Raw genomic sequence first — 13,627 nt, 5'->3', positions numbered from 1 at the left:
ACTCTCAAAATTTAGCACTTGGCCCAGATGAATGTTGATTTGCATAGGAAAAAAATATCAATTTTTTTTATTTTATTTTTTACACTTTTTGTACATCGTTATACTTTCTTTGTTTGTCTTTTACTGCATGAAAATTGACAAAAACAATGTAAATGCCTATTATTTTCCCGAGGAAAGAGAAACTTTAGGAGCAATTAAAAAACAATAACTGAAAACACAAAAAAAAACTTTAAAAATGACAGTGACACAAACAAAGTCGTCAATTAACATACCATTAAAAAGATCCACAAAAGGTTACTTTAAAAGAAAATGTGACTCAGGCTCCTTTGTAATGCTAATTTAACAAATGCTGCTGCTCCCAGCTTGGGTATATTAAGAGGTTCATCCTCTTAGCAATAATTTTATTCACAGATGTAATGGGTGCCAGTGGCAGCGAACAGCGCCATTTGTATCCCCGACCATTATAAATAGAACATTCTAGAAGAAAATTATCAAATTGTTTGATACCGAAGCCATCACACGAGAAACCCCATTTACGAAAGGATCCATATTCTGATGCCAAGAGCGTCATTCAGGTCATCTGTCTGAGGCAACGAAGACCTCCAGGCACCTTCTTGGAACATCCCGGGAGCGCTTCGATAGTCATGCGCACTGGAAACTGTGACTGAGTTTCCTTGTGAGACATGGGCTTTGCATTTCATCTATTTAACTATGCATCCTTTAACAGCTGGGCTTTTGGGTCTCTTACCATGAACAACTACTTATCATGCTTTGCTGCTCTGGTTTTCAGTATAGATTATTTGATTTTATTTGAAACTAGGGCAATCTCTATTTGTATGTATGTTGCTGGCTTACGTAACCAACCCTAGCAACAAGCAGGGAGGCGTTCTACAGAGGTTTTGCAGCGTGAATCTTTTCTGGATTCACATCCTGTGCATTATTCCGCCATCTAGTGGTTGGATCTGGCACAGGACTGGGCACAGAGGGAGAAGGGGTTGACAAATGCACATCAGGTAATGCTCAGAGATTGGCAAAGGCAGTTGCATCTCGAAGAGGTGTTGCTTGAGCTCTCTTATGAAGGGGAGAAAGGATGATGTGGATGGGGGTTCTACTGGAATGGTGTTCAACATCCTCTGGAAACAGCCAAAGAAGACCTTGTCTTCTCCTCTTTGCATCAGTATCAAAGCGCGTGTGTAGTCACGCGTGTCATTTTGTGGCCTTTAAGGGCATTGAACTGTTACTATCCCTAAGGCAAGGGTCAAGCTGGGCCAATGATCACTGCTGATAATTGCGACAGTAAAAAAAAAAGCTGAATCCAATTACCAAAGGCCTCTCAGAATTTTCCACCCTCAGTCCTCTTAAAGATATATATTTTCTATTCAGCTTATCTATCCGGACACACCGTACTGCCGATGATGACTGCTGGACCCATCCAGACTTCCCATTTCACTCCCTGTCTGGCTTGAAAAGGATCACCCCATTATTGCAGAAAGATCACCCTCCATCGCAGTCATTTATCAATGTTATTCACCCCAAAATTAAGGCTGGTGTTGGGATGCAAATTTGCACAGAGGAACGGTCACTGGCATTTTCCATACCATGGTCCCTGCAGGAACACCTTCTATTTGTTTCTTGATTGCTTGATTCTGGGGTGAAGCCCCTTGATCAGAGGGCTGGTGGGATGCGGCTTCCGCCTAGTGTAAGGCTTCTTTTCCACTTCACAGAGGGAACTTTGTTCGCTTTGTTTTATGTTTCCCATCATATTCAGACTGTGTGAGCCTTTACCTGGTTTAGAAAGGATGCGGTGCATTGTGTCCAGCTGTAACCATACTGCTCTCTTCCCCAGTAGAGGTCTAACATGTCTCCTCCGTAATGGCAGACACTGCATCATGGACCAAATGATATGTCCAGAAACCCATGGGATTCAAGGATGAGAAAGAAACTTCTCAATAAATGTAAAATCCCAGCATTGAAAGAAGAGGCAGATTAAACCATTTTGTCTTTGGCAGGTGCAGATAGCCGGCATCTGTTATGAATGTTCCATTGAGCATGCAATTGCAATCCCCACCAAATTGGCTCTATTATTGATTTTCTGGCAATATTGATTACTTTGAGTTATTGTGGAGGCCAGTTTGGAGAAGGCTCGATTGCAAGAGCCGCTGAGGTTTTGTTTTTAATAAATCGTTAGTATAGACTCAGGCAGAGGCAAACAGGCCTGTGGGGTAATTGAAAGGTTTTGCATCAGACTTATGCCACAGAAAGCGTGTGATGATGGGCTGAATTGAGTCACGTGTCAGCCGAACATGTGCGATTTGAAGGAAAAAATACCAGGCTCCTCTTGGCCAATGTCCAGTGTTTTTTTACCTACTTCTAGACTACATCTAACATCATGATTGTATCTATTCACGTTATTCGATGCATCAGAACGGACTGACGGTCTCCATTGAGCATGGGAACTGTGAACATAGAGAGAAACCCCCACCCTGCCCATAGTTTGCATACGTGCCTCCTCAGGTTGGTACTTGGTGTTGCCAATGGCCACTTAAAGCCTCGTCTCTCTCTTTTCTCTGCAGATTCCCCTTGTTCCAACATGATGGGGATGCTGTCCGGCCTGCTCTCGGACTCCCAGATTACAGCCTCGTCCAGCCGGGAGTACGTCTGGTCCCCAGGCGCAGCCCGCTTGGTCAGTAGCCGCTCTGGCTGGTTTCCGCAAATCCCCAACCCCCCTCCTGGAGAGGAGTGGCTGCAGGTGGACCTGGGGGTGCCAAAGACAGTGAAAGGTGTGATCATCCAGGGGGCGCGAGGCGGCGACACCATGGAGAACCGGGCCTTTGTGCGGAAATTTAAAGTAGCGTACAGCATGAGCGGCAAGGACTGGGAGTACGTGCAGAACTCGAAGAAGGAGCAAGTGAAGGTGAGACACTGGGGATTCCTTCATCCTCTCTGCATGTTTCAGGAAACTTCATCAAAGTGAGGGGGAGGCAGAATCATTTCGAGAGCTCAGATCCTGAGTGGCCGTGGGCAATTGAGTATGTTCACCCTAAAATGCAAGTCTTTTGTTCCCAATAGATATTCCAGGACAATTTGTCCAGTTCATAGAAATTTGGGGCATTCTTCTCCTTTTTGGGCTAGATTTCTGAATATTTGTTCCATTTTTAGGACCATATGTCGTTCCTGGAGGGACTATGGAGATTACCTGCAGTTTAGGGAGATTTGGGCTTTTGCAGAGGGTCTGAAGGCGTCTTAAAGGTAGTGGTTCTCAAGCATTTTGGGCGCAGACTGACTCAAGTCAAGCAGTCTAAGGTCCATAGCAGTAGCAGATGCCACAGGGCACTGATGGTTACCAGTCTTACTTACTCCTCTGAATCTCCTCCCTGCTGTAAATCTCACTACTTCACTTCTCCCAGCAGTCGATGGTTCATTCCTGTTTATCTGCTGGACACAGTGGGGACTGAGTGTTCCGCTGCGGCAGCTCCGACGTTCCACTTAGTACACCGGGGTATTCTGAGATGTGTATTCTCCGAGGCTCCGTAGGTGCGGGTTGATGGTCAGAAATATCACTAGAGCTCCCCTCTAAAAATGCATTTGTTGAGCACAATAACAAAAATGTTGTATGTCTCTCTTGCAGTTGTTTGAAGGAAACATGCATTATGACACCCCAGAGGTCCGAATGTTTGAACCCGTACCCGCGCAGTATGTTCGGGTTTACCCAGAGAAGTGGTCTCCTGCAGGGGTCGGGATGCGACTGGAAGTTCTTGGCTGTGATTTGATGGGTAAGAAGTTAGATTTAATTTGGAGATACTGCACAGTACTGTGGCATTAACTGCAGGTGTGTATTTGATAGTGTGATGTTTGTACTTACAACAACCAGAGGATTCTATGTCTCTAGTAAGATGCAGTTGTGGCCTTTCATTGAAGAATCTAGTACACTCTGGAGGTGCTGTCTCTGACCTCAACTGCTCTATGCTTTGGAAGGTTGCTGCAGGTGCTTCAGGCACAGTGACATGCCTGGAAATGGCATCAAACAGTTCCTTCTGCAGGGATCACCCTGGTGTTATTATCTGCGGGTTATGCCTTAAACTCATGAATGGTGCCCTGTTAGAGACATGAGTCCCATATTGTCTCATATGAAGAACCAGCAGCTCATTTAGTTCACCTTTTTCATTGCTTTCCCAAACTTGAAGTTTTGCTTTCCCCCATTATAACTAAAGGACAGACTAAAACCGGACATTAACATTGAACCTGAGCTATGTGTTGAATATGTCATCAGAATGTGCTCCTCACAGCTCGCAAGGGGCAGCTTGAGACGTATCTTGAATACAGATAATGTGAATGACTTACTCACACCTAACCTAGGATAGCTTGAGATATGTGTTGAATACTAAGAATGTGGATAATGTATGCACACCTAACATAGGGTAGCTTGAAACGTGTGTTGAATACACAGAATGTGGATGATTTATTCACAGCTAACATGGGAGAGCTTGAGATATGTGTAGAAAACCCAGAATTTGGGTGAATTTACTCACATCTAACATGGGATAGCTTGAGATATGTGTGAAATACCCAGAATCTGGATGAGTTTACTCACATCTAACATGGGATAGCTTGAGATATGTGTTGTATAGACCAAATCTGGATGAGTTACTCACACCTAACATGGGTCAGCTTGAGATGATTGTTGAATACACCAAATCTGGAAGACTTTACTCAAACGTAACATAGGGCTGCTTGACATATATGTTCATTAAATCAGGTCTAAATAAGCTAGTCACAACTAACATGGGATAGCATGAGATATATATTGAACACACAAAATCTGGATAGATTTACTCACCCCTACTATGGGATAGCTTGAGATGTGTTGAAAACACTGAATCAGGATGAGTTTACTCACACCAAATAAGGGGTAGCTTGAGATGTGTTGAAAACACTGAATCAGGATGAGTTTACTCCCACCTAATAAGGGGTAGCTTGAGATGTGTTGAAAACACTGAATCACGATGAGTTTACTCACACCTAATAAGGGGTAACACTGAATCAGGATGAGTTTACTCACACCTAATAAGGGGTAACACTGAATCAGGATGAGTTTACTCCCACCTAATAAGGGGTAGCTTGAGATGCGTTGAAAACACTGAATCAGGATGAGTTTACTCACACCTAATAAGGGGTAGCTTGAGATGTGTTGAAAACACTGAATCAGGATGAGTTTACTCACACCTGAGATGCGATAGCTTTAGATATATGTTGAATAGACCAGATCTGGATGAGTTACTCACACCTAACATAGGGTAGATTGAGATGCATTTTGAATACACCAAAACTGGAAGAGTTTACTCACATGTAACATAGTATAGCTTGACATATGTGTCCAATGAATCATGTCTGAATAAGCTTGATACAACTAGCAAGGGATAGCTTGAGATTTCTGTTGAATATCCAGAATCTTGATGAGTTTACTCAGCCTGATGTGGGTTAGCTTGAAATGTGACAAATGCACCGAATCTGGACAGGTTTACTCACACCTGACACGTGATAGCTTTCGATATGTGTTGAATACACCAAATCTGGATGTGTTACTCACGCCGGCAGATTGAGATATGTATGTAATAGCCCAGGTGTGAATACGGTACTTGCAACTAGCACGGGGCAGCTTGAGATGTGTTGAATACACTGCATTGGGAAGAGTTTATCCACACCTAATATGAGATGGCTTGAGATATATGTTGAACACATCGACTCTGAATGAGTTACTCCCACCTAACATGGGACAGCTTGAGATTCGTATTAATAGCCCAGGTCTGAATAAGCTACTCACAGCTAACGTGGAACAGCTTGAGTTTGCGTTTTATACACCCGAAAGGTGTGGAGCAGCGACCAGAGCAGCTGACTCTGGATCGCGGGGTTCATGGTTTGATCGATCGCCAGAGGAAGCTCGGCTCAGCATCATGTGACTCTGGGCAATAGCTCACTTAATCTCCCCGTCGGCCCCAGAGCCTTGAAACCCTAAGGGGTGATACGCTCGTGCTTTACAAACAGGAATTATTTTTATTATGACTGGATCAGCAACTCACACATACCAAGGGGCAGCTTGAGTTGGTGTTGAATACACCAGATATGAATGAGCTACTCACACCTGATGTGGGAATGCTTGGGTTTCTTTTGAGCCTCTTTCAGGGAGGACAGAAAAGGCTACAAATTCCCTTTGACATTGACTCCGGTGCATGGGGTGGGGGGGTCACTCCTTGAAAGCAAGCCTGGTGAAACCTGGATCTGCCTGCCAGATGTCTGCTGATGAAGAGCTTCTATTTCCACTGGAAAACCCCACATCTGCCACATACGTCACCCAATACACCCCTACACCCCCACACTAGTTCCGCACACAGGAAGTTTAACAGAAAAGCAGCCCCGTGCTCGTCTTCGCAACTTCATTTCTCTCTCCCAATATTTGTAATTAAGATTTCAAAACTGCTGTAATCCCCTTATTAAAACTTTGAGTGGCAGTAAAAATCCGCTGCACTCAAATTAAGTTCGAGCTGCCGGAACCTGTTGATGGAAACGCGGCTTGCCTCGGGGTGGACTCTCTCTCTTGCCCCTGCCCCCATCAATCCCTGCTTTATCCGGGCCTCCTGCATCCGTCACGCCGCCATTGATTGCCCCGCGCCCTGAGTGACCGCGCCAGCTGCGCGGCTTTGCACCATGCTATCCTGATTTCACACTAGGGAGCGGTGCAGGGCAGGACTGACAGACAGGATTGCACAGGTTGGGGCAAGGTCTCTCAAAGGGAAACGACAGGAAAGATCGGATCATGTGTTCAAATTACACACGTCCACGAGCTGCCATTTGTCATCGCTGCATTTTTTTGGGCAAAAGAGCACATTTTACACTTTTTTGCTTGTGTTTTGTGAAGTGGGTGCACACACAGAAAATAAGATTAATCTGCTCGATGCCTACTGTGCAACCAGAATCATGTTTGGTTTGCAAAATCCCTATCTGTTTTTGAAATAAAAGTAAAATATTTGATTAAAGGTGCATTAGCAACATTTACAAAAAAATGGCTTCCTGGCGTTAGTATTTCATTAGCTTAGTGGGTTCCTTGGCGGCAGCACAGATCTGGCAATAGCTTACCAGTCACGAGCTGAAATCCTAATAGCGTTAGGGCTGCCATTAAGCTGGGTACAGAAATGTGTAATGTATGCCTTCTGTCTCCTACTGAAGAAACCGAAGGTCTTTCAGAAATTCAAGAACAGCCTGTGGTGACAATTCCCGCGAGTGCGCTTCAGCACCAGCTCTTCGCTACTTCTCTTTTCTCGAACAGTCGATTTTATTCTGTACTTGTTTCAGGGTCTGTTTTTTACTCAAAATACTTGGTGGAAGGAGGTGCAGGCGTCTCCACTCCTATCGTCCACCACTCAGCTTTATTGTAAATTTTCTGAAAAACTGCTTTTTTTCCTTAGATTAATGAAAACCCAAATGTTTAGCCTCCTTCAACTGTTCGAAAAATTTCCAAGATACCTTAAAACTAGAGGAAATGGCTCAGGCACTGTTACTAGGCCCTGACCAAGTGTGTTTGCTCCCTGAAATGATGTCAGTGGCTAGAGACAATCTACCTAATTAGGGCACATAAATTCTTCATTCACTCATTCACTCATCCATCCATTCCTTCATTCACTCACTCACTCCCTCATTTGTTTATTTATGACCAGTTCGTGTCCTTCGTCTGGAGTCTCAAGAAGGTAGGATTTAAAGTGGGCAGAAGCCAAACCCACCCGGATGCTGGGTGATGCCTTGGCAGTCACGTAAGAGGATGAAGTGACCCGAAGGAGCTTCCCTGGTGACTTTCGTCCTATGTTTCGACTGGGGTGGATTCCTCATCGCAGTGGGGTCTCAATCGGGTGCAGTCTTGTCTGATACAGATTCTTCCATGCCTTTGGACTCTCTGATTTCTTAGGAGAAGGGCTTCCCAGTAGATGTCATCTCTGGACTCTAGACACTGCTCTTCCAGGCTGTGCTCTTTTTAATGGGAACACGATGGCCCTGCAGTGTCTCTCCTGCACGATACTCAATGTCATGTCAGACTTCTAACCCAGTGAAGAAACCAATGCACCCATACCTTGCATATCGTCGTACCTCCTCGACTGGGGGACTCCTGCATACCCCAGACATGCCACGTCCTTTGGGATTCTACCAAGACCGTTCAGACCCTTCAATTTTAAGAAGCTAATTCGGATCCTGCCTGTAGGCCAGTGGTCTCATTAGTTCATTAAAGGAGAGAAAGTTTAGGTCAGGGGTCAACTCTACCCTTCTCAGAAACACTACAGCACTGAGTATGGAAAAATGCATTAATCAAATGCAAGCCAATGACGCTACAGATCTACATACAAACAAGTAAGGAAATTAGTCGCACTTGCGTGACCCGCCTGGCCTAAGAGTGCCCCATACCGCCTTTTGTGACTTTGCACATAGAGTTAGTTTACATACTGGTCTGAACATGCCCCAGAAGTTTCACCTGTTGAACCCGGGCCTGAGCAGCACGTTGGTAGGGCCGGCTTGCCTTGTCATGTTGTAAGAGATCCGCGCAGGGCCCTCATACTGCCCTCCCATTGGTCGCCTCGCATTCCATTCATCAGTTGCACCTGGGGACTCCTGTGAGTCTATTTGTGGAAAAAGCAGGTGGAAATCCATGTTTTTAAATAGACCAATGTTGCTTCCACCTGCTGCGGTTGTACTCCACACTTGTTCTCTACTCTTTAGCCACGCTTTGAACTCGCTTAGGACTTTTTTTTGTATTCCTTAACGTTTTTACGGTTTTAAAATTCTGTACGTGTTTGGAACGTCTGCAGAAGTTGCAGTATTCAATAAACACTCGGGGAGAGGGCGTGGGTGGGGAGGGGGTTCTTTGCTTTCTTGACAGCCCATTGCACCCTTTCTACGTCACAGGTGGGCATGCCATCTTTGATAGTATAGTAAATAAGCTCAGTAACATATTGCGAGTTGTGCAGAAAGAGTTTGGGCGGTGGAACAGCGAGGGCCTTGTGCCCTTCGCTCATGTTGCCCCGTGCCGGCTGCGAGTAGCTCTCCCAGCCATGATGGTTGCTGTGCATTCTGGTACATGTGCCTTTGCGTGTTCTGTTGTGTGCCCAGAAATACAAGTACCAGCATGCAATGGGAAGCACACGACTGTATGAGCTTTTCAGAGCCGACACGAAACAGCATAAAATGTGTACTGCGTATCTGAAATTTGAAGTTAGAGGGCCAAAGTTTCACAGAGAGCGTCTGGTCTTTGAAGTGCGATTTTTAAAACAAGACGCGCTTGCAGTTTCCTCGTGTATCAAAGGCATACTCCTGTGTGGAGGGTGCGCTGCGCTTTGTAACCCCCCAAGGGGCACAGAGCACTGGGGTCCGCTTTCAAGCATGACTCACAACTTGAGTAGAACTGGCACGGCCGTGGATCACTTCCTTTTTACAAAATATTCAAGAGATTAAACGTTTCTTTCTGTTTCTGTCATTGAAGTTTTGTCGGGGCTTTCCTTTGACGACCCCTCCCTCGCCGAGCCATGCGCCTTCTGTATCCCACACCCCCGGCCACTCTGCCCACATCTGGTTTTTATAGGTTTAATGACCGGAGGACGTCCGAGGCCTCCGCTGGGCGCGGCGCACCTTTTATTTTTTATGTGAGTGAAAGCAGCTCGGATAGGGAGATACTTCTTTATCCCAACATGGGGGGAAGACGTGCCGGCCCCGCAGCGCTGGTTCTAGGACTGTCCGCATGAGGCGAAGCACCAGGAATCCCCTCTTAAAGTGCACGAACGGAGTGCCAGTGCTGCCTGGTTTATGGCATGGCCGTCGTTTAAGCATTCCTGTTGGGAAGTGCTGGCACTGTCCCAGTGAAAGGGCAGCAGCATCCGTGAAAGTGCCAGCATGTTCTATCCAAGGTACAGGAGTTCTGTTGGGAAGAGCTGGTACTGTCCCAGTGAAAGGGCAGCAGCATCCGTGAAAGTGCCAGCATGTTCTATCCAGGGTACAGCAGTCCTGTTGGGAAGTGCTGGCACTGTCCTGTTGAAAGTGCAACAGCATCCGTGAAAGAGCCAGCATGTTCTATCCAAGGTACAGCAGTCCTGTTGGGAAGTGCTGGCACTGTCCTGTTGAAAGTGCAACAGCATCTATGAAAGTGCCAGCATGTTCGATCCAAGGTACAGCAGACACTGTAATAAGTTCGAGAACCCTTCCCCTTAAAGTACAGGACCACCGCTCAACATCGATAGAACAGTTCCGTTAAAGGTACAGCCACCCTTTTCAGAAGGGAGAGGAACAGTTGGAGGTGGGCACCCCAGCATGAGGGACCGTTGGAGGTGAAAGACTCTATAATAGGACCAGTTGGAGGTGGGCACCCCAGCATGAGGGACCGTTCGAGATGGACAACTCCTTAAGAGAGACGGTTGGATGAGAGAACCTCATTCGGAGGAAGAGCTGGAGGGGGACACCTCATTAAGAGGGGCTTTGGCCTGTGGGCAATTCCTCAACATAGAGAATTGTTGTTGGGTAGCTTCTTAAAAGGCGGTGTGGGGTCCCTCCTTGAAAGGAACAGGTGGGGACGGCGCCTCCCTATGAGGAACGGTTGGAGACTAGCATCTCTTCAACGGGGACGGGTGAAGGACGGCCCTCTTAGGAACCACAGCTCTAGTCGGCAGCCCCTTAACAGGGACTCTTGAAGATGGCCGCCTCCAAGAGGCAGTGAGGCGGACCCCTCCTGCTCTGTTGGGGAAGGCCACCATCACAAGAGTAACAGTTAGAGTTGGGACCTCTACTGAAGAACAGATGGAGGAGGGGCAGCTTGAGAAGGTCCCCGGCTTAGGAGGGGCAGTTGGAGATGGACACCTGAAATGGTACAGTTAGAGCTAGGCGCCTCGTCAGTGATACATTTGGAGGTGGGCGCTTCTCAGGATAAACAGTTGTCCGGGGACACCGTAAGTCATCTAGTGTAAGGAACTTAAAATGCGTACATTTTGAGGTCCACACCTGCTTTACCGGCACAGATGGGGAGGGACCTTAATAAGGACAGTGGTAAGATTGTACCTGGTGTTTTGATTAATTATCTCCGAAAGTGTTCTGTGCGACTCTCTTCAGCCTGGAAGCTTTGAAGCCTCAACAACCGCTGCCAGTGTGCTGTGCTGAAGGGTGCTACAGTGCAGCTGTGCGTTGCTTCAAAGTCTCTGAATGGAGGCAGGTGCTGAGCGAAGAATCAAGGGTTTAATGTTACCTTCGGCGTTGGAAACTCATTAAAGAAGAAAAGATGAAAGAAGAATAAAGAAAAATCCGTGCAGTAAAAATGTTCAAGCGCCATCAGTCCCATAAATATATCCGTGCACTTCCATTGTCAACTGCAGCACCACATGGGCCTCTATAGCGAGAATGTTGGGGTTTTAATTCATTCGAGAGCTGCATTTTGTTTCATAGCTGCAATTCTATGTAAAAGAAAAACCCTGAATTTCGTGAAGTTTTAGTGGATTCGAAATGTATGTTCTTTGCTGCGTTGTTTCAATTGTTCTAATTTAAACTTCAGTTTGTAGAAAATTTCCTGTAAAAATGAAACTGGCGAAAATATTGCCCTGCAAAAGAAAAATACTTCGCTCTAGCAAGAATATTTATCTAACAGTAGCAAATTCTCTAAGGCCCAAAATCGCGTGAGAAGAAAAAATCTGTTAATATAGAGTTGAGAAAAGTTAGAATTGATAATTAAAATATTTTTTTAAGTTATTTAGGAATCAGAGCTACCTTTTACCACGAAGTTAAAATGTTCATGAAAAAAGACGTTAAATAGAAAGTTTGCGCATTTCCCCCTACTCATCTGTAATAATGTCTGAGGGTGAGAGGAGGGGGCTGTCTGTCATGCTGTTCTGGAGCATGCATGCTGTGATGCAAGTTCAAAGATGGCAGTAAGGTGCGGCTCCTCAGCCTGTATCATGTGCCTGAGTTGAATTGCTTTTGAAAGTTTCATTTGGTTATTTTTTTCGAAGAGCTTTTCCTTGCGACCGAACCACAGTTAATAAAGTGCCTGTGAAGATTCACTCCTATAGGCAAGACTGTGGCAGACATCCCTCAACCAGCCTCCTGGAGGAGGGCTGCTAAAAGTGAGGCCCTTGAAAAGTGTCATCAGGCGCTTTGACATTCTTGGTAGACTTAAAAGTAAACTTGTCTGTGCCTCCGTCGAAGTGTCCTGTAGATGTTTACTGGCATGAGCAAGACTTTAAAAGTGGGAACGTTGAATCCCTTTTATTCCTGTTTGGGATGAAAAAGTTGGTGCCAGTGTGAGCAACACTCCAGCCTGCACACTTGCTTCCTGTCCCCAAGAACCTTATACCCGAATCTCTCTGGACCTGTCTTTTTGAGTGATATATACTACTCTACGCTCACTACATTTTCCCACAAAATTCATGATGAACTCTGCCCTTTTCACTCTAGCTGGTTTGGAGTCAGATAAATAGACAGTTTTCTCAGAGTGGAACTCTCCGGTGATAAGGTTGTTACCCAAAAAGGCCACCTGAAAGTTTGCATACAGCTCAAGACTTGGCTTCTCTGCACCCAGCTTGCCTTGCTCCAGCAGTTTTTGGATCATGGACTGAGATCTCCCCCCCATCCCCCCCCCTCTATTGAGAGAGTCTCGAGACCCTGCTGGAGCAATAGAGCACTGTATAAATAACTTCAAGATAAAATAACATGTAGGCCTTCACATTCTGCACAGGCTTCCTTATTCTGCTCTCCAACCTGTACTTCCTTTCCCCCTCTCAGCTCCCCCGTGGTTGTAGGGATATCCCGAGTGACCAAAAGGCAATGCGTAGCGCTGTCCCAGGCCTGGAAGATAATCAAATAGAGATCCTCCATACAAGTTTTATTTTGGCATTATTAGGTCAACATATTGTATCTTTGTAATTGGTAAAATCAGGCAGAGGGTTGGCATGTGACTTCATTTGTACTCAGCCATGGGCTTTCTCTTCTATCGGCCCAGCCTTTTTTGGCAAATAGTGCATTACCACATTCCTCAGTTTTTCTTTCTTTCTTATCTTAGATGTAAAACCCACTTCGGAGACCTTGAAGCCCACCTTGATGTTTGAAGAGACCACTACTCAGTATCCGACCGATGAATACACGACGGAGTGTGGTGATAGCTGCGGGGACGAAGGTAATCTATTCAGCAGCTGTGTGTAATCCACTTTGTTTGTGTGTTGCAGGTTTGTGAATGTCTCTTGTTTTCCCTACTGTTGCGACAGCATCTGTCGCCCTATCATCATGAAGCATTAGAGACTCTGTCCCTCTGCGCAGCGATGAAAACGAACCCAAAGGGCTTCCTTTAATCAAGAGATAAATCCTTTAATTAGGCTAGTGTCAATTACATGTGTGTGCTTGTGGTAGCATCTGAAACAAAATCAAGTAAAATGGTCCAAGCTGGAGGATGCAGCACAAAATCTAATCTAAAGTGTTTATATAGCACCCAACAACTATCCTGGTCTAAAGACGCTTGCGGTTGGGTGGGTGCCCGTCACATCAATCATCTCTGAATAGCAGAGTTTTTAATCTCTTTGTGAAACTGCTCAAACATGGGATTTGTCTGGGACATTGCAGCAGT

At 45.7% G+C, this 13,627-nt stretch overlaps 1 protein-coding gene across 3 annotated transcripts in view; it reads left to right on the top strand.

The window, feature by feature from the left end:
- The window catches only part of NRP2 (neuropilin 2), a 182,988-nt gene that overhangs the window by 124,765 nt on the left and 44,596 nt on the right, over positions 1 to 13,627 (top strand). For all 3 annotated transcript variants that reach the window (XM_085648927.1, XM_085648926.1, XM_085648928.1), the window contains exons 9-11: positions 2,574 to 2,914; positions 3,629 to 3,773; positions 13,070 to 13,183. In XM_085648927.1, coding sequence (XP_085505053.1) covers positions 2,574 to 2,914; positions 3,629 to 3,773; positions 13,070 to 13,183 — 600 coding nt within the window. The remainder of the gene's footprint in view (positions 1 to 2,573; positions 2,915 to 3,628; positions 3,774 to 13,069; positions 13,184 to 13,627) is intronic.

This window comes from Triturus cristatus, chromosome 3_2 (assembly GCF_964204655.1).
Source record: "Triturus cristatus chromosome 3_2, aTriCri1.1, whole genome shotgun sequence".
NCBI classification, from domain to species: domain Eukaryota; kingdom Metazoa; phylum Chordata; class Amphibia; order Caudata; family Salamandridae; genus Triturus; species Triturus cristatus.
Note: the sequence above shows the minus strand (reverse complement) of the source record. Positions and strands in the feature narration are given on the sequence as shown.